The following is a 21,036-nucleotide window of genomic DNA, read 5'->3' as shown; positions in this document are numbered from 1 at the left end:
GTGCTGGAATTCTCCCCTTATTGACTTAGACACATGTAGTACTGTATACAGACATACAGAATCACGGTGTCACTCACATACTATTGTGTTCTAGAAGCTTTGCCCATGATTCATGAACTCTGTAGGTGTTCTTGTTGATATTGATGGCAAAAATATATGACTGAGCCTGATGACAATATTTTACTCTGAAACAGCAACTACTCCAAAACACAATATCAATTCCCTTTTTTCATAAAATGTAGTTAACTGTAGATTTCCCCTCGCTCTCAGTGATACCAAAAGCTTCCCTTTTCTATCGGTTGTCCTTGCCATGTTGGGCGGAAGCCCAACTTGACCATTAAGCAGCCCATTGAGAGTTGGCCATTTGGCGGACAGTGAAAAGACTGAGCCTGGAGAGCACTGTGGCCTCCTTGGATACTAGATAGCAATGCACTGGATCGATGGTGATTGGCATTGTGTGTTTCCCCACAGAGGCCCCTCTTTATTGAGAAGCAGAGGGACTGGAATTGGCAACTTCACTAAGGGTGATCTGGGGCTAACCTCTGATCTGTGGTGATCTGTCATTAGTTCCTTGTCCTTCTTGTCTTTTTTTGCACAGGACAGCCCAGCTGACCTGACAATTTAACACCTTATCCAAAACATTGGATTACTGGGAGCTTCAGGGGTAGATCACAGGATACTGCAGCATTGAGAATAAGCCTTGGCTAACCCTGCAGTGCTAAACCTGTCTCACCAGACAAATATATATTTTTAGGTATAACTTCATGTGTTATTTCATTGGAATTACACGTTTATTACATTCCCTCAAAACATCTCAGCTAAGGCATTATGTGGATAATTTAATCCAGGTATTGTCTTCACTCAGGCAATGGCAAACCTCCATTGATCTAAGCTTATACCAGTAGTCTTTTATCTGGACCGCCAGAAGAATTGTGTGCATGCTGCATAACAGGGCTGAACAAAGATAAAGTATCTGGGGTTGAATGAACAACAAACTTTTCACAGTTGTCCTCTGAAGAGGGGCGAGGTAAGGGGCCCAAGCACTGCGCTGTCCTGTCCTACCCAGACCTACACACTAATCCTCCGGTGGTGACGTCACTCAGCCTGTCTCCAAACGGGACGCGGTGCAGCAACAACTCCAACTCTGTGGACTAGTTTGGCGTTCGTTGTGCATCTCCGGACGCAACATCACCCGTTAGCTGAACTTTCAACAGACTCCTCAACTTCGGAAACTCTGGGAAACTAAAAATGGGTAGGTTTCTATTGAAATATCAATCACTTTTACCTGTTAGACTTAATATTTTACAATGACAACTTTTTCCATGCCTGTTGATTATTTTTGGTCCTCCAATGAGATCTCTCCGCTCAAACCGCATTTAAAAGTGTCATGTTTACAATAGCTTTCCACCCAATTTATTTGTATCTGACCCGGTTTAGTAGGCTATCAGCATTAGAGTAGTTGACCAACTCGTACAAGGCGATTATAGGGAGATAAGTCTGAAAGGATTTCCCTACTGCCAGGCGCAACTCGGCATGGGCTGGGAAGTTCCAACAGGAGTTGATAACCCACGTCACTATCAGCGTTGAGGAAGTACATTCCTCATACTGCTCTTTGGTGTCTCAACCACTAACTAAATGGGTTATTGATCACAAATACATGTTTATAATGGCATCTTGTATGAGTAATTTTCCTTTGTAGATTGGTTTTGATGGAAGAGATCATAATGTTTTGACTATTTAATTTAGTTGATGAATTGGAAATGCATTCTCCAATAGTTTATATAGAGATGCTTCAGATTGTTATTGATTAATTGTTGGTGTAATATCTGTGGAGCTTGTGGAGATTTATTTGCAGCTACATCTGGGTATGCAACTCTGTATTAATATATTGAGCTGTTACTAACGAGTTTGAGAGTTGTGTGAGTGTGGGCAGACAGTGGATGAGTTTCAGTTTGACTTTATAAACAAAAACATATATTATGATATATAATTAAGGTATCAAAACACTTAGAGTCCATAGACTATACACCCTCCATCAAGTTTAGCACTGTGTCTCAGGTAGGCTAGGCAAGTGATGCAGTGCTTTGCCAGTGAGGGGCTGGGAGTTGTACTGGGGTGTAATTCCTGTGTCCTACTTGACTCTCTGACTCAGTCCCAAGTGTTGGCCATCTGTGTTTCCACCCAGGGGATGCCTGCCTGGGAATAGGGAGCGCCAATGCTATGGATGTTCAGCAACTTCTTAAAGGCTCCCAGCAGACTTATGGGCTTTGGGCTCTAAGAGGCTGTCGGCCAGATGGGACAGACAGTATAGAGCACTCTCATTTACCCCCACATTGTCTATGAGACTGTTAATCTATAGTCAGTGTCTTTTATGTTCATAATATCATATCACACGGTCCTTCATTAATAGGAGTAGAATCATTCTCATTAATGCAGAAATAGATAGTTGATGCTCTCCAAGGTAGGCCTAAATGTTGCTTTGTTTTTTGGGGCACTGAGCCTTCCTTCTCACATGATAGATCGATTCTAAGAAAACAAATGGAATAGCGCTCTAACATAAGCCTGTTGATTTGCGATGGTGCAGCTGAGGCTATGGAGGGACTGGGAGGGGAGAACACTGTCAGTGTGAGAATGTGTATCAGCATTCATTAATTCCCCCTGAAGCTCCCACAGTGGCCTCTTTGTGTTCCTAATTTGGATCGGCTCCTTTGTGTGAGACTTTAGTGGCTGTTGATGCTGAGGGAAATTCACTGAATTGCAAGTTGCAGAGTAGACAGACTCCCTGTGAAATAACACATTGCGGCCCCTCATCCTGTATCTCTCTCTCTCTCTCTCTCTCTCTCTCTCTCTCTCTCTCAGGGGATATTGCCTTGCCTTGCAATTGACCATTGTCCACTGCCTCAAGGCTCTGTTCATATTCATATGTCTCTCAGTAGGATATTAAGGCAATGAGAATGAGAAGTTAGATTTGTATTCACTTCATCCTACCATTGAGTACAGTAGTGAGTGCTGGTGAGCTTCTTGTAATGAGGTATTGGCCGGCGCTGTTGTTGAACCTTTCTCTAAGATGTTATCCATAACTCACGAGAAAGACTAATAAGACGTGATCTAGCAGCCTGTAATGTGTTGATGACTGTATTATCACTGTGGAAAAGTGGCAAACAAGCGTGAGGATCTTTCCAGTGGTTCTGATGGTTGACCTGTTTTGTATAATGAAATGAATGTCTAACAGCTGTTTAAGGATATTTGTTGTTCTCCATGCTTCATGGGAAAACACAGAGAAGACTCTGCTGTAAATTAAATCAGGAATGCAGGCATGGACTGGTGACTACATCCCAAAAAATACAGGATGCCTTGAAGACATGGAGAACAGATGATGCCAATCAGAAATGAGACTGTAGGTTACTGACAACTGTCTAGATGGATTCCCTGGTGTCTTTCATCTGGAGGTGGTGTCACATTTAAAACATTCCCCACTGTTTCTCTGATGCCTCTATGGTGTTATAGTGGTATTATAACAGTGGATATATGGACAATGTGGGAGGATGCTTGGGACTGGGACCTCCGAAGTCCAAGACTTGATTCAGTGAGGAAGCAGCATGGAGTTAGATGTTCCAGATGTTCTGCCAACTTCTACTCAGCTCTATAGTCATGTGACTCTCACCTGTTTACTCAGCATCGGTCTACGTTGCTATGCACCTCCTCCATGCCAACAGCCCCGAGTAGAGATTGTGGACTCATGCAGCACTATTATGGGATCTTAACTATTGCCCCTAGGGAAATGACCATGATATAACTGAGGGAGGATAACTGTTTTATAGTGCTTGTGAGGATCATGCATTTTTATGCAATACAGCAGCTAAGAACTTGTGTTTTTGTTTGCAATACAGGGGCCTAGGAGCTGCTTCTGGCTGTTTCATTAGTCAAAGTACTTTACAGATGACAATGATCAATATGTTTCTGCCATTTCTTGATCTACAGCCGGTTTATAGAAACTCTGAAAGGAGAGAGGAGGCAGATGCAAAAAGGGGAAACTTACAAGCCTGTCATTTTCCCTTTTATAGAGACAATTGAATTATATGCTCATTCGCATTTAGGGCTGTCTTGTGACTGCAGGAGTTAAGGCTAATCAAATACAGCGAATGATGGACTTACTTGACTCTGAACAGTTCCTCTCCTCCCCTTGATAGACAAAAAAATAAAAATAGTTTTTCCTGCATGGAAACTCTCGAACCCCAAAAACTGTTTTGATCTGCACTTAACACAATAGTTCTCTGGAAAGAGTGATTCACCACTGGCGTCAAACCTCAAGATCTAAACATTGCACCATTGTTTATGACTGTAATCGGAGAGAGAGAAAAAATCACTTGATTGCTAACCCAAATGGATAATGTAATTTTGAAACTCATTCGATTAAACATCTCATGGGTGCTGTTGTCTGTCCTCCGATTGACTTATCTCTATTACTCATGGTTTACGGGTAGAAATTGGTGGTGACATAAGTCTTGTGTCGATTGTTGTTAATCTCTCTCAATCCCAAAGTCAATGTCTCTATTGACTGTAATTTCAGAACATCATTGTTGACTACATTAACACCAACAGAGAAAACAGACACATTGTTTATCTCTGCCTCATGGAAATTATCTATCCCAGACGTAGTTGAGAAACATGAGTTGAGGTGGTTCCTCCTTGGGACTGTTTTGAACTGCCTCTCTGCCTGGTCTTTGTGCAACCATCTGGGATGTCTGGAAAGTGTCTGATTGTTTTTGTCACTCCAAGCAGTGTTACTGTGACAGGGGCATATACACAGTGGACACGTCTGTGCAGTGACCCTGCATCCTGAGCTGGACGAGAAGAAAGGAGAGGAAAGGAGAGGAAAGGAGAGGAAAGGAGAGGAAAGGAGAGGAAATGAGAGGAGAGGAGAGAGAAGGAGAGGAGAGGAAAGGAGAGGAATCCTTCCATAGCTGTGAAAGTCATGCCACAGGGCAAGTGTTTTTTGCTCTCTGAATCAGCGGCTTGTCAACTGATGCCTGAGCAATAACAGAGGGTGAGATTTCCCATGCTCTGAGATGATTCAAGGTGATCTCAGTTAGAGGTTGTGTGTGGGAGCACAGCTGGTACCAGGCCTGGCCCACTCCAGGTAATGGATACTGGAACAGGGGACAGCTCATGAATAACTTCCCATCCATATTTTTGTGAAGTCTGCAGAGACACAGTTTTGCCTGTTTGCTGTTCAAATGCCTGGTATTCTCACATGTGACCGCTGTCATTTTACCACCTGTGTAAGAATGATGAAGTTAGAAAGGATGATGTAATAACACATTTACCCAGCCACTGACGCAACCATTTGTTTATTATAAAGTTTCATCAATCACAATTTCACCCACTCTCTCCCCACATACTGTATGTTTCTGTTGTTATTATTTAGACAATTTCATTTTCAGCATTTCCGATTTTTCATTACTCTTTATATATGGGTTTGCGGGCATCAAATATGCTTAATATCCATGTTAATGAGGTATTTGTTGTAATAATTGAATGATTTCTGGGCTTCTCTCCATTTGGCAGAGGATCTTACTGAGCATCTTTGGAAATTAAGCAGCAGATGAGGCCCACATATCCTCTCAGACAATCTGAGCTGCTCTGATGTGAAACCACTTAGTCCAACCAAAAAAACTCTGCTATTTAATACCTTTCTCTTTCTCCCCCCTCACCTTTCTTCTCCTGTTCCACCTTCCCACCTCTCCTGCCGTCTCTCCTCCTTCTCTTCTTTTCCTTCTCCCCTCTTCACTGCTCATTCTCTCCACTCGTCCACACCTCTTATCCTCTCTTCTCTGTCTTCACTGTGGATGGTTGATTGCCCGCCACCAACATTGCGGCTCCGTCCAAGCGCTCATTTTAATTTGTTGAGCTTAGTAAGTCCTCCTTCGGTCACAAAGAGGGCCATTGTGTATTGTGATATGAAATGATAGGAATAGAAGTTCCTGAGTGGGAATGCTTGCTCAAGCATGGCCTGTCCCCCTCACTTTTATTAAGGGCCTATTCACCGCCCCACAGTGGGGGGGGGGGGGGGATTCACGGCTCTGACCTCCAGAGTTCACCCTTGTTAGAGAGTTGTCACATTGCCACATGGTGCTGGAAACGGGATGAAATCTCAATGCCTAAAAATGTCCCGAATATGTAAATGAGTACAGCCGTCCTCCTCCAGATTTGCTAGGAGCTGAACACTTGTTCCGTTTGACATTGTCTGTGCAATTTTTTGTTGAGCTTGTTTTTTTTTTCAATTGAAACTAGGTTTTTGTTATTGAACATTACCTACAGAGTAACAAAGCTTTTTTTTTTTACAATAGCCTTTTTGTTAATACATTTTTTTTTGCATTCTGATAGTATAAAGTACCTTAGAACATGAACAAACCCATTATCGACAAAGTGTCTTCAGATACTGTATGCTGGCAGTGGCCCTAGCCTAGCTGAGGGTATAGGGGATATTTGTCCTCCCTGTCTGTGGACAAACACTCTGTATCAGTGGTTTTTGTCTAGCACAGAATGTGTGGTCCACACAAACATTTCCAGAAGGCCTGGGTGAAAGCCGACAGTAGACCACAGACCGACACAAAAGCAGACAGTGGGCCACAGACCGACACACTGCTGATGTGCATTCACACCCTCATTGAACAGGCCACTGTAGTGCATCATGCTCTGCTGCATGCCGCCTAAATCAAATTACACAACACTGGAGAGAGAGAGACACACACATTTTCCATGACACCAACACACCATTTACTTTCTGATACACTCGCTCCTCTGTCCAGCCTACGCATGGGGACTGTATCGATGCGGCGGAAATCAATAACCATTTCCAGCATGACCCAGAACTATTGCCAAGCTTCGGTTAAACAAATAGCCTACACAGATCATAAAGTATATAGGCTAGGGCATAACAGTCACTTTGTTTCAGGGTCAGGAATAGTGGCTTGACGTAATTGGTATATAGTGATAGACAGCATCATGCCTAGCTACTGATACCAGGGGCAGAGACAAGTCTGAAGGGCCCCAACCCTTCAGTACTAGATCAGGATCTGGGCCAGTGAATTAGCTAGTAGGTCAGAGGGTGAAATGGGGGTTAGTGATAGTGTCAGCAAAGATGGGGCTGATGCAATTAACAAGATAGGCTACTTCCTTTGGATTTGTATCTTAAGCTTGTGGGAGCAATAGTCTTTCAATGATACGAGCATGAAATGTCTTACTGTATCTCTGCAGAGAAAGCGAAAGAATGAAATTAAATCCAATAGGACCGAAGGAGCCCCAATAATCTTTCACCTTCCATTTTATAATGTGCCTGAAATAGACAACTGCTAGACACTTTGTGGTGATTTTGCTGTCAACAGTGATGGCTCAAGTGAAACATTGGAGCCATTTTCTCATTGTCTTCTGACCTTGTTCAAAACCACCGCTTGAACTTCTCATGTTGTAGCCTTGATCTGTTTTGTTTGCATTTCAGTTTAGGTCAGTCTTTGCTTTTTATGGATACATAAAAACTGAACTGTTTGACTGTGGATGGCAGTTAGGGTAGCAGCAACAGAGTTAAAGTAAGTCCAAATGGTTTGGAGCTTCCAGCTAATTCCCTCCAAGGTCATCTGCAGAGAGCCAGAGAGAGAATATCCCCAGAATACATTATGCTGTGGGAGACTGGGAGTGTATTGTGGTGGCGGAGGACTGTTATATACCTTTCATACCTAGACGTTTTTCCGTTAACTTGATCATGCCGCCAACCTTTTGACACCTTTTCTTTATATCTGAAAGGTATTGCAACAAAGCCTGTACTTTTATTACTGCCAACCGACCAAGCCACGATTGAGGTAATGTATTTAAAGTCATGCCAACCCCTTAGTACAAACGTCGCCTTTCATCTTACCATCTTTGGCACACATTATACCATGAACATTCTATTGTTGTCCGACATCAAACCACAGAAATGCTTTTAATGCATTTTTTTCTCTCCATTTAAATGTATGTAGTTCTGTCCTTGAGCTGTTCTTGTCTATTGTCACATAAATGCTTTGGCATTTAGCCTGGGGGAATGCACACTGCCATGTCATGTTTTTTTCTTGACTTTGATGGGTAAATATTTAAAGGCATCATATTAATTTTTACTATAAAATATAGGCCATATGTGTGTTGATTGTGATCAGGTCAGTGGAATGTAGGCTAAGTGTGTCTCTTGTCTGTTTAATGAAGAAAAAAAGAACTATTGATTTCATTTGCATGGTTCAGCAGACCTGTAACATAATTAAACTCAAAATATGCTATTCTATTATTTTGAAAATACATTTGATTAGTCTTATAATGTTTCTTAGGACCTGCATAAACAAATTAATAATGGATTTATTTGTCTAGCCAGCTCATATAATTACCAGAACATAGACTGACAACGTTTTGAGTAGCCAACTTTTTATTCACCATAACAGGAAAATGCAAGGTCATTATTTACAAATTATTTACAAGTAGGCTATGACAAGCTGCTAACCTACCGTTGTGAATGTGAAGAAATTAAAGCAGTGGAAGGTCGGAATTTAAATGGAGGAATAGAAACTACAGCTGTCATGTTACCATGACAACGGTCACAACAACAGGGTCAAAGCTGAATGTCTCTTGCTCCTTCCAGGCAAAAGCAATGGCTATATAAAAGGTGAATGCCAACAAGAAAGAGGTAAAAAATAGGGCTGTTTAAAAGAAACATTGACCAATTGTTTTTACAGGCAACATACCGTGAATCCTATGTGAAAGTAATATTAAAGGAGGCTGTAGGACAAGCCTGTTGGCCAGGTGCCCACGAAGCATATTCAACAACTTCACAGATAGCTCTTTGTGCTCGGCTCTTTTAGCGCTGCTGCTAAACAACCGTAAGACAAAGGCATCTGGGGTTCCCCAGTGCAGCGCTGAGAAGTGTTCACCATATGAAGAGGCATGCTGGCCTGGCCCGGGCCATTCACATGCAGCCCAAAGGGTACGCTGGAGATGTATCGAGCAGACTTTTAAATGCAAACTAAAGTAACCTTCTCATACTTCCTCTGGGCCTCTTTAGGACAACATGAAAAGGAATACTTTTGTGAGATCTGGTTTAACACCCAAGTATCTGGTGGTGTTTACCTGTTGCATAGCTGTGGATGGATACTGCTTATGGCATTCTGATGGAATTTGCTAATGGCCCAATAGAGTGAAATCTTATTATTTTGACTAGTTTTATGTGAATAAAGAATTATATTTATCAAATCCAATCAAGCAAATTCCAACCCCCAAATACTGTACAATTTGCAACGTTTACGAAAAGCTGTAAAATGAAAAGATACTAATTAGACCAATGTCCTTATAATCAAATCATAATACATCAATGCTATTTAAAGATACATTTAAGAGATAAATCAGTTTAACTATTCCAAAGGTCATCGTGTACACACATTGCCTAACTCCTTTTAAATGTAGAATATTCTTAGCACATGTTAGATGTTACTGTATGTAATACACACATGACGACTCCCTCTCAGTCAGCTCACTGCCATTCTAAAGCATGTGACTATGGAACCAGTGTCTCAGAGCATTGGCCATGTTCAGCTAGGAATGATTTTCCTGTGTAATGAGGGTTCTGAGTCAAGCTCACATTGTCCACCTGTCATCCTCCTGGGATTGTCTTGATAGACATAGAAGACACCTCTGCCCAGCAGATGAAAATATCTGGAATAGCTGAGCGTTCTGTCCGGATAAAGCGACAGCTGCAGGAAACCCAATAGCTTGTGTATCCAGGGATCACATTTGCCGCTAAGACTGTTTGGGGATTGAAAAAGTGGAATAAAGAATGTAGTTTACAGTATCTAGAGCAATGACTGATCCTCAAATTCTCTCAACACAAATATGAGAGATGTAGAAAGATATCTTGTGTGTTGGCTGGTAAAGAATTATCAATATTATTGGTAACATTTATATCTTGACCAAACTATACCGGAAGTGTTTTTGCTGGTGTATAGGTAGCATCACTGTGGTTCTTTGGTTAATGGGACAGTATTTAAGCTGAGAGGATTTTGTATCATTCTAGTTCATTTATGAGGAAATGAGAAGTGAAAACATTGAGAACAGTGGGAGAGCTGCAAAGCCCTGGACTAAGAGAATGTCAATGAGAATGAAGCTTCAGGGCCTGGGAGAGGAAATCCCAGATGTTCCTGTCTGAAAAACAACTTGACCCCATAACTGTGTTCAGTGAGCACCACAGACCAAGGGAGACCAGGGGTGAGGAGTTAGTGGTGCTGTATGATATTTACACTGCTGCGATGTCTCATAAGTCATTTTAATGTCTGACATCTGCTCTATAAGAAACAAATGCTGTAACAATAGAGAGGCCACAGCTGAGATGAAAACATAATGCAGTGAAGGAGAGAGACCATCTTGAACATAGGGAGCAACCAGCTTCCTGGTTTACTGTTACCCAAACAGGGTTGGGACCAATTAAAGAGCTTTGTACAACCGTATTGGGAATAGTGGACCTTGTTAACCAGTAGGATTCAGTGTTTCCACTCTCCTCGTGCCATACTCACTGCTTTATGAACAGGGTGAGACATCAGTATGTGTGTGTGTGTGTGTGTGTGTGTGTGTGTGTGTGTGTGCGTCATCTACTTGACTTGATCAAGTTCAAAGCTGCTGGTTTCATTTAGGCTTAACAAAAGCTGTTTATGTCGGCTGGCCGGCTTTTCAGTTATGGTCAGTTTTTTTCTGAAAACAGAATACAAAATGGGATTATCTTTTTGTGTTTTATATCTGATGTTTGGCTATCGGCAATGGAATTGAGGGATGTCTGTGTTTTTGGTCTGTGGTTCACAATTGGACTGGGGTAAATCTAATGAGGAATAACATGGCTTCAGGACATATTAAAGTATGCACTGTCAGATGCATGAGCTGAGCTAATTTTAGGCTGCTTTTCAGGGTGCAGAGGGAGGGCAGTTGGAAATTGGAATTCAGCTTGCAGTCTATAGTGTCTCTAAAATGATGTCTGTTATTTTTCACGTTAAGATATACCAAACAGTTGGTTAAAACTGTGTTGTGTCCTTTAGGATGGTATAATGTACACATTCAGCTACAGCTGAGAGCATGAGACATTTAGAAGTACTGTACAGTACAGAGGCTGATGTTAGCATAAATGGGTCATCCACAGTCTGTGTTTTCACCGCTCCCTCTACTCTATATCTCCTTAGGCATACCAATAGATACACAGACAATTATCCAGTGTAAAACCAAAATAGAATGTGGGAATTTTGGGACCCTACAGTTCTGATGTGGCCTGAGGTACAATTATGCACTTATAACTAAAGGTACAAAGGATGACCTTACAGGGTACCACTACAGTGACAAGTGAATGGATGAATGCAACAACCATGTCTCTGTCACTAACAAATACAGTCATGTGTGGTAACTCTACAATTTACTAAAAAGACAGGGCACTCTGGGAAATATTTGAATAAGGCTTTATTTAACACTGAGTATATGGGTCCACATACTCAACATTTTCAGTGTTAATTTAATCCTTTCAGTGTTCATTTCTTATAAAAAATAACACTGGAGAATTTCCGGTGTAGAGTAATGGAATGACCCACTCCCTTACAGGTCAATGTTAATGCCCAATACTATTACTAAAATAGATTAGTTTCCATCTTCATCTTACAACACTTGTGACCCTATATTCACTTAGTCAGAATTGAATAAAGGATAACTGGTCAACACGTCTCCTAGTTGGTGCCTGAGGCGGGGTGGAAATGCCAAGTTCAGGTTGCAGCAGGTCTTTGTCCTTCCAGGATCCAGCTCCAGGATGCGGAACATGGCTCACAGAGCCGGGTTAGGAGGGTTAGGAGTGCTGCATGGCAGAACAAAGGCATTAAAGCGAGCTGCCCCATCCACTCCTCTGTTGTCATAGCGCTGCTGATGAATCCTGACACTCCTTTAGATGCCTGGCCTGTGGAGAGAGAGAGAGGGAGAGAGAGGGAGCTCTGGCTGGGCTGAATGGAGGAGGAGGTCCCTGTGTTGAAGATGTCTGGGAGCCTCAAGCCCCGGAGTTAGAGTAGGGTAAACTGTGGGGTCAGGGGTGAGAGGTTGGCAGCATGAGGCTGGAGACAATAGGTATGCCGATACGGAGACCGCTGGAAGAGAAAGAGCTCCCAGCAGCTGTGAGAGAAGGAGGGAGGAGGAGGGAGTAGGGGGTGGTCATGGGAAGCCCCCAAGATTAGCCTGGGAGTCTTGTCTCTGTGTTTCATTATGTCTCCATTGTGTGTGTGTGTGTGCATGCGTTTGCGTGTGCGTGTACTCTCATGCATGTCCCTACCCCCTGTGTGACAAGTAGCAAAATGAAAGACCTGATCAGAGATAATGTTATGCACAATCATAGCAGCTGTAGCGTGGGAACTTCTGGAAAGTGATTATAGTCTCATTAGAAACCGTTGGGACACAAGTAAAGCACTTTTCTTTGAGAGACTATCTGAACAATAAGCATATTTTTGCCCTTAGTACGATACAGGCTTTTAGCAAATTTAGACCATGAGCAACCTCATGCTTTCATACATGCAAGGAATATTAAATGCATTATAATTCCGTGGACACATGCAATGACCATACTGTATGATCCATACTAACTTTCTCATAGATAGCGAGGCAGGCCTACTTATCCATTCAATTCCAGCACTTTTATAATGAATTCTATAGGAGCAGCTGTTGTTACTAATGAATATTCATGTACACAGTTGATTTCTCAGGTCTGAGGTTATTCACATGGCTGGCTAACAATGTCAAGTTTGTGTGCCTCTTGTTGCCTGAAGGACATGTTCAGATGTACTGAGACATGAGAAAGTAGCATAAAGAGGGCAGGAAAACAGTATTCAAGAGTCAAGTAACACAGTATTCTCACAATGGAGATACAGCAGATGGCTGTTAATATTGGTGTTTACTGCTGAGTAATTACAGCAATGAGTTTTTGAATTATTTATGATACAAGTAGTAGTACCATGAACCTTGTGCTGGGCTGGATATAAAAGGCTTACGATGATGAACATTGTATTTAGGAGATTAAGTTCACTGAGGTGAGGTTCTGTTTCATGCTTGATATGGTCCAGCTCCAATGAACAGCACACACTTCAAATCTGGGCTTAATGAGTTTTCTCTGTCTTCTCTGAGATTATAGCTCAGCAGGACAAGTGGGTGCAATTTCAGTTCATGACCATTATCGTTTGTAATCACGGAGACTGAGAGATTTATTTGCAGGTCTGTGATGTGTCAATGTGCTCCTCTCTTCCCCTGAGAGATAGATAGATAGACAGAGTGAGGAACGGAGGGGACAGATTGACAGATTAGAGGGATATCTTCCCCCCTGGCGGCTGCCTGGCTAATGCCCTTACCAAATGAGTCTTCAGACACACAGAGAGCATACACCTAGAAACAGCTTCTTTAAAAGGGTAGATCTAGCCTGGTGGTCCAGCTTGTTTGTACTTTAGTCAAAGACAATTATAGAAGACTTGGCTACTGTTTAGTATAGTACCAGGCTAGGATAGAGCTGTTATTCTAAAAGCAGAATTGTAGCACCAATTTTGTTTCTGTACTGCTCAATGTCAAATACAGTTTGTTATTGTCACTTGGGAACAATGAGGGTTGTGCCAATTGCTTTTTAAGAGTTCTGTTCATTACCTTTTCTTTGAGAAGAGTCTCCCTGCCTCTCCAGTTTAAATAACTCAAAGACCTTTCTGGAGAAGATGGAATGATTACTGAGCAAAGAAAGGAACCCATGGCTCGCCTGTGGAGTGGAAAATGTCATTCCAAATGCTGCTATTAGTGGCTTATTTTATTCCAGAAGAATTATTGAATGAGCTGCATTTACCCCTGTGAGCCATAGTGATGTGCTTTGTTTGATTTACAACCCACATTTTTCTAGTAGCCCATATTTTCTGGGGTAACGGGAGAGTCTTACTGGTTCGTATTCTTTCAAAACTATAAACATACAGTACATATAGCCCAACTGGAACTATCTATAAGTAGTATGGTCCGTCCATGTCATCTGAACTGGATCTTGGAGAGCTACATGCATACCTCGCTACTTGCTTATTAACTTGATAAGTGTGGCTTTTACCACGAAGATTCAGGAGCCTTGTCCAGACAAGAGGCACGAGTCAAACATCCCTCTTCTTTTCACTTTAAGAATAGTCTTCTATATTCCACCGAAGAATGTCAACAGACCCATGTACTTCTAAAAGGAGACAAACGAGATGGTTTCATTCTACCTGGAAATAACTGCATTACCAAAGCTCTGTAAACTCTCATAATTTTTATTAAATATATATATACACAGTTATAACCCAGCCTTGTCCAGGTGCCAGCGTTAAAATGCAGACAAGGTCTTCAAGCTTTCATCCTCTTTGCTCTCTGCGTTCTGCCCAGCCAATGGCTTTTCAAGCCTGATGGCGGTTTCCAAGGTGGAACAGACAGGAAGCGCGGTAATATGAAGCATCTGGCGCTGCTCACCACAGCCAATCCCAAAGGCCCGCTGGAGGTTCCAGCTCTGGGAGTGTGAAGTCACATGAGAGGGGAAACATGGCTGCCAGGCATCCCCCAGTGTGGCTTCTCTCCTTCTCCTCCTTCTTCTTCCAGACCTAAAACGACAGCAACACAAACATGCAATTAGAGAAGCACTGAGTCAGAGGTCCGGGGGATTATTTAGTCAAACACTAGCTAGCAATTACACCAGGCAGAGAATGTCTCCTAGACCAGAGAGAACAACACAATGGGTGGTGTGTCAAACATCAAACCCAGAGAACCAGTCTCGTCAGCAGATATGGGTTGCTAAAGAGAAGCATAGTATCTATGAAGAAGATAGCTAAGGTTAGCAAAGGTGATGAACTTTCAAACACAGCCAACATGTTGACATTGTGTAAACAACGCCTGTCAGGCTAATGGAGTTTTAAAGCACAAAAGCCTAATGTGTTGGTATGCATGAAGAGACTCATGATGCACCACACAATGAACCTGTGGTTTGTTTTCAAGAGGTTAACAATATATCAAACTGTGGCCCCTGAAGTGTCCCCTCAAGCAGTTGAAGGAGTTATGACATATTCCATGTGTTTTTGATCAGCATTCAAAGGCTACCAGCTTGAGGTGTAAACAACATGGTGTTGTGTTATTTCCCAAGTCCTTCAGTTGTGGATTTGTGTACATTTGAACTTTAGAGACCCTTGTTTAAATCTTGTCTACCCATTTAGCATCACTTGATTCCAAATTCACTCTGTGAGGTTTTCTTTGCAAATCCATGGATGCAATAATTGTAGTTTACAAAGTTGAATTTATCAAATCAGTTGTTATAGCTAGCATGTCAGTTCTACTGTAAACTCAAATATTTTCATAAGGGAAGAGGTAAACAATGTTTTCAAACTATGATTGTATTTCTATTATGGCCATTCAGTAGCGAGTTCTACATTTGTCCTAGCCCGTTGCCTTAATGAGGCTCATTACTGACAGAAAGCCTGTTGTGGTATCCTCCTCCCTACATGGATCCCTCTGTAATGAATGAGGACAGTTATTCTTAAAAGGCAGTTTTTCAGCAATAAAGGAGAGGTATTTCCGCAGAAGAGGTAAGTTCAAGGGCCTCAAACGGTGCATCAGAGCATTAGAACAACGACTGGCAAACATTAGCCTGGGGTTAATTGGAAGCATACGAGTTGAATAATCCTTTCTTAAAGACCTTAGCAATGTTTCCTTTACGTGGACATGTGGACTGCATTTTTTATGGGTTTGGTACATACACTGAGTATACCAAACATTAGGAACACCTTCCTAATATTGAGTTATTTTTCCCTTTTGCCCTCAGAAAAGTCTCAATTCGTCAGTGCATGGACTCTACAAGGTGTCAAAAGCATTCCACAGGGATGCTGGCCCATGTTGACTTCAATGCTTCCCACAGTTGTGTCAAGTTGGGTGGATATCCTTTGGGTGGTGGACCATTCTTGATACACACAGGAAATGGTTGAGCGTGAAAAACCCAGCAGCGTTGCAGTTCTTGACACAAACCCGTGCGCCTGGCACCTGCTACCATACCCTGTTCAAAGGCACTTAAATATTTTGTCTTGCCCATTCACCCTCTGAATGGCACACATCCACAATCCACGTCTCAATTGTCTCAAGGCATAAAAATCCTTCTTTAACCTGTCTCCTCCCCTTCATCTACACTGACTGAAGTTGATTTAACAAGTGACATCAATAAGGGATCATAGCTTTCACCTGGATTCCCCTATGTCATGGAAAGGTGTTCTTCATGTTTTGTAGACTCAGTGTATGCGTGCGCTGCACACTAGGCTAACTATAAGCGGAAGGTTGAGACAGAGACTTGTTCAGATAGATAAACTACAGGGCTCAATGCTATATGTGTTGCATTTCAACTGCCTTTGTTATTGTGGAGCCACTTACAGTAAATGGGTCAACAAACAACAGAATGGATATGCATAACAAATCAGTGACATAATGGATGATGCAGCATGCCAACCATGACGTCAGAAATATAGAGCATATTGACTTATGAAGTCCTCCCACAAAGTGGGTCAACACAGTCTACCGTGGCGTGACGTTATCTGGGGTGATCGCCAACCTAAACCTGCTTCATGGTTTCCTGGCATAAAAGTCTACCAAAATGGCTAGATGTTTGAATATTTCCACCCTGGCCTGCTACACCACATAACTCACAACTCATCAAACTTTATTGTTATCTGTCCTGTCTGTCATAGACAAGGGACAGGATGTTCACAACTCCCTGCGCCCCACCCCACCCTCCTTGATCCAGTCTCCAGTCCCCAGTAAAAGGAGTTAGTATGTTGAGTCTGAGCCTGTTCTGTTGTTAGTGTGTATTAATGAATGGTGTTGGGGCTGAGGCCATAGGCTTAAGGCTTGGGAACTCCTTGGTCCATGAGAACTCCTTCCTCTGTATGGGCCAGGCAGGGCACAGGTCTTCACGGGTGAGTGAGCACTCAGGGAGCATTCAGGACCAGTCTCACGCCATAAAGACTGAGCCCCAATGCAGCTCCCTGCATTCTACTGTGCTTCATCATCGTTCAGATTGTGCCCTTGACAAGGGGGCTGGTACACACTCTTAACACTGGGACTGAGTACGCAGTGACACCCTGCTTTGTCAAGTATGGCCGACTGATCTTCTCATAGTCAAAGTAGTGTTTTGGGGCCTCAATGGCTATCATGTTTCAGGCAGAGATACATTTTTGGTAGTGTTGAGATTGTTCTCATAGAAAGCTATCCATCTAGTCTGAAAGGCCCACTGGTGGTTTATGAAGATGAACAAACATACGTTTACATTTCAGGCTGATGTTATATTTATATTATATCAACTTGTGCACCGCAATAGCTTGGCCCCTAAGTACTGCAACTGTTCATTTGCTGCCTCTGAAATGTTCTGAAGTCCTAACATGTTTTTGGTGTTTGAATACAATAAGGATAGAGACATGTGGTTTGAATGTGGAATGCAAAAGGGAGGGAGTTATTGTTTTGAAGCTGGTACTTACAGAAAAGTGCAATATCCTCACAGTCAGGATTACACAGGCCATTCTTTTGAGGTTTTTTCTCTTCCAAGATCTGGTCTCTTTTCTAGCTAATGTTTTCTCTGTTGGAAATAGGACTAAGTAAAGAATTGATTTGCTGCAGAATACCCTAGGACAATAAACATGAACTTGAGCAAATTTCTGTTCTGATCTTGCCTTGAGTGAATTTCGCAGTTCTTAGAAAAATAGCATTCTACAATGTCATTTAGACATTTTAGAATGTGATCGTTTTGAACAGTGGCTAGAGATTTAGGGTTTGTGCATGCAAAAGTAATAAAATAATGACGACCTTTGCTGCATAACATTACATATTTAGGATGATTTATGTTAAAACAACAGTCAACTGCTGATGACCTGATTAAACAAAGCCCTATTTAGCCAGGGGGAGAGAGAGAGAGAGGGGGGGGGGGGAAAGAGAGCGAGAGCGAGAGCGAGCGAGCGAGCGAGAGAGAGAGCGAGAGAGAGAGAGAGAGAGAGAGAGAGAGAGAGAGAGAGAGAGAGAGAGAGAGAGATACTGCTTTCACATAGGATTTACGGTAGCTGTGTCCGAATACCCATACTAGTATACTACATACTTTAACTGCATACTATGTACTCATCATCGCATACTATTTAGCATGTACCGCTTAGTAAAAAGTATGCTGTATGCCACGGCCGCAACACGTATGTAAGTCGCTCTGGATAAGAGCGTCTGCTAAATGACGTAAATGTAACAGAAATGTAGCGGCTCCTGACTGGCTGAGTAGGGGCGGGGCCCCCAATTTGATTAATTTCTCTAAACTCTGGATAGAACAGAAATGGAGTTATAGGCCTACTCAGGCTGGTTATAGGCAGACTATCAAATATGACCTATACCGTAGCCCATATAGCCCATCTATCCTATTTAAAAAGGACAGAAACAGATAATTTGGTTCCATTTCAACATATTAGTGAAACCAAAGTGCTGTAACATACAGTACAAGTCAAAAGTTTGGACACACCTACTCATTCAAGTTTTTTTTATTTTGTTTTATTATTATTTATTATTTTCTACCTTGTAGAATAATAGTGAAGACATCAAAACTATGAAATAACACATACGGAATCATGTAGTAACCAAAAAAGTGTTCAACAAATCTAAATATATTTTATATTTGAGGTTCTTCAAATAGCTACCCTTTGCCTTGATGACAGCTTTGCACACTCTTAGCATTCTTTCAACCAGCTTCATGAGGAATGCTTTTCCAACAGTCTTGAAGGAGTTCCCACATATGCTGAGCACTTGTTGGTTGATTTTCCTTCACTCTGCGGTCCAACTCATCCCAAACCACCTCAATTGGGTTGAGGTCGGGTGATTGTGGAGGCCAGGTCATGATGCAGCACTCCATCACTCTCCTTCTTGGTCAAATAGCCCTTACACAGCCTGGAGGTGTGTTGGGTCATTGTCCTGTTGAAAAACAAATGATAGTCCCACTAAGCGCAAACCAGATGGGATGGCGTATCGCTGCAGAATGCTGTGGTAGCCATGCTGGTTAAGTGTGTCTTGAATTCTAAATAAATCACTGACAGTGTCACCAGCAAAGCACCCCCACACCATCACACCTCTTCCTCCATGCTTCACGGTGGGAACCACACATGTGCAGATCACATGTTCACCTACTCTGCGTCTCACAAAGACACGGCGGTTGGAACCAAAAATCTCAAATTTGGACTCATCAGACCAAAGGACAGATTTCCACCGGTCTAATGTCCATTGCTCATGTTTCTTGGCCCAAGCAGGTATTTTCTTCTTATTGGTGTCCTTTAGTAGTGGTTTCTTTGCAGCAATTCGACTATGAAGGCTCGATTCTCGCAGTCTCCTCTGAACAATTGATGTTGAGATGTGTCTGTTACTTGATCTCTGTGAAGCATTTATTTGGGCTGCAATTTCTTAGGCTGGTAACTCTAATGAACTTATCCTCTGCAGCAGAGGTAACTCTGGGTCTTCCTTTCCTGTGGTGGTCATCATGAGAGCCAGTTTCATCATAGCGCTTGATGGTTTTTGCAACTGTACTTAAAAAAACTTTCAACGTTCTTGAAATGTTCTGGATTGACTGACCTTCATGTCTTAAAGTAATGATGGACTGTCATTTCTCTTTGCTTATTTGAGCTGTTCTTGCCGTAACATGGACTTGGTCTTCTCCAGAGTGGCGCAGTGATCTAAGGCACTGCATTGCAGTGCTAGCTGTGCCACTAGAGATCCTGGTTCGAATCCAGGCTCTGTCGTAGCCGGCCGTGACCGGGAGACCCATGGGGCGGCGCACAATTGGCCCAGGGTAGGAGAGGGAATGGCCGCCAGGGATGTAACTCAGTTGGTAGAGCATGGCGTTTGCAATGCCAGGGTTGTGGGTTCGATTCCCACGGGGGGACAGTATAAAATAATGTATGCACTCACTAACTGTAAGTCGCTCTGGATAAGAGCGTCTGCTAAAATGTAAATGTCTTTTACCAAATAGGGCTATCTTCTGTATAACAGCCCTACATTTTCAAAACTCAACTGATTGGCTCAAACGCATTAAGAAGGAAAGAAATTCCACAAATTAACTTTTAACAGGGCACACCTGTTAATTGAAATGCATTCCAGGTAACTCCCTCATGAAGCTGGTTGACAGAATGCCAAGAGTGTGCAAAGCTGTCATCAAGGCAAAGGGTGGATACTTTGAAGAATCTCAAATATAAAATATATTTTGATTTGTTTAACACTTTTATGGTTACTACATGATTCCATATGTGTTATTTCATAGTTTTGATGTCTTCACTATTATTCTACAATGTAGAAAATAGTAAAAATAAAGAAAACCAGTTGAATGAGTAGGTGTGTCCAAACTTTTGACTGGTACTGTATATCAATTAAATAAAGTAGCCTACACACCAAAACGTTTTAAAAGTTCAAATCAAAAGGCTATTGCACAGAAAAACGTGGACAATCGAGTGCATCACAAATTCAGAACCGCTGGACAGCAACATAATGAACTAAAGCACTGATTATTGGGAACGAGATCAGGATAACTGCTAATGCTTGATCTATAAATAGAATAATTAAATAGGTAGCTTAGCCTACAGAATTAAAACAATCCATGTGTTCAAATCAAAAGGCCTGATCACATCAATAACGCAGCCACATTCCGAGTCCTCGGTGCTGACACATTCAGAAATCAAAAGATGGTTTAGTATTTAGTTTAAAAGCTCTGGCGAAGGCCAAGAGAACAATAAACACTTCAATGAGAAAACTGAAATCCACTTTTTTTTGTTAGCAATACTTCTGTTTTCAAAGATGTAGCCCAGGGTTCTTCAATTCCGGTCCTGGAGGGCCGAAACACTTCTGTTTTTTATTTCTACCTGGTAGTTAATTGCACTCACCTGGTGTCCCAGGTCTGAATTAGCCGCTGATTAGAAGGAGAGG

At 42.1% G+C, this 21,036-nt stretch overlaps 1 protein-coding gene across 1 annotated transcript in view; it reads left to right on the top strand.

Annotated features, from left to right (window-relative positions):
* Window positions 1-671: 671 nt before the first annotated feature.
* Window positions 672-21,036, top strand: part of gpm6bb (glycoprotein M6Bb) — a 47,955-nt gene continuing 27,590 nt past the window's right edge. Inside the window, exon 1 of the mRNA XM_084161721.1 lies at window positions 672-1,252. Coding sequence (XP_084017847.1) covers window positions 1,249-1,252 — 4 coding nt within the window. The 5' untranslated portion in view covers window positions 672-1,248. The remainder of the gene's footprint in view (window positions 1,253-21,036) is intronic.

This window comes from Coregonus lavaretus (genome assembly GCF_964263955.1).
Source record: "Coregonus lavaretus genome assembly, chromosome: 5".
In the NCBI taxonomy this organism is placed as follows: domain Eukaryota; kingdom Metazoa; phylum Chordata; class Actinopteri; order Salmoniformes; family Salmonidae; genus Coregonus; species Coregonus lavaretus.
This window is presented reverse-complemented; position numbering and strand designations above follow the sequence as displayed.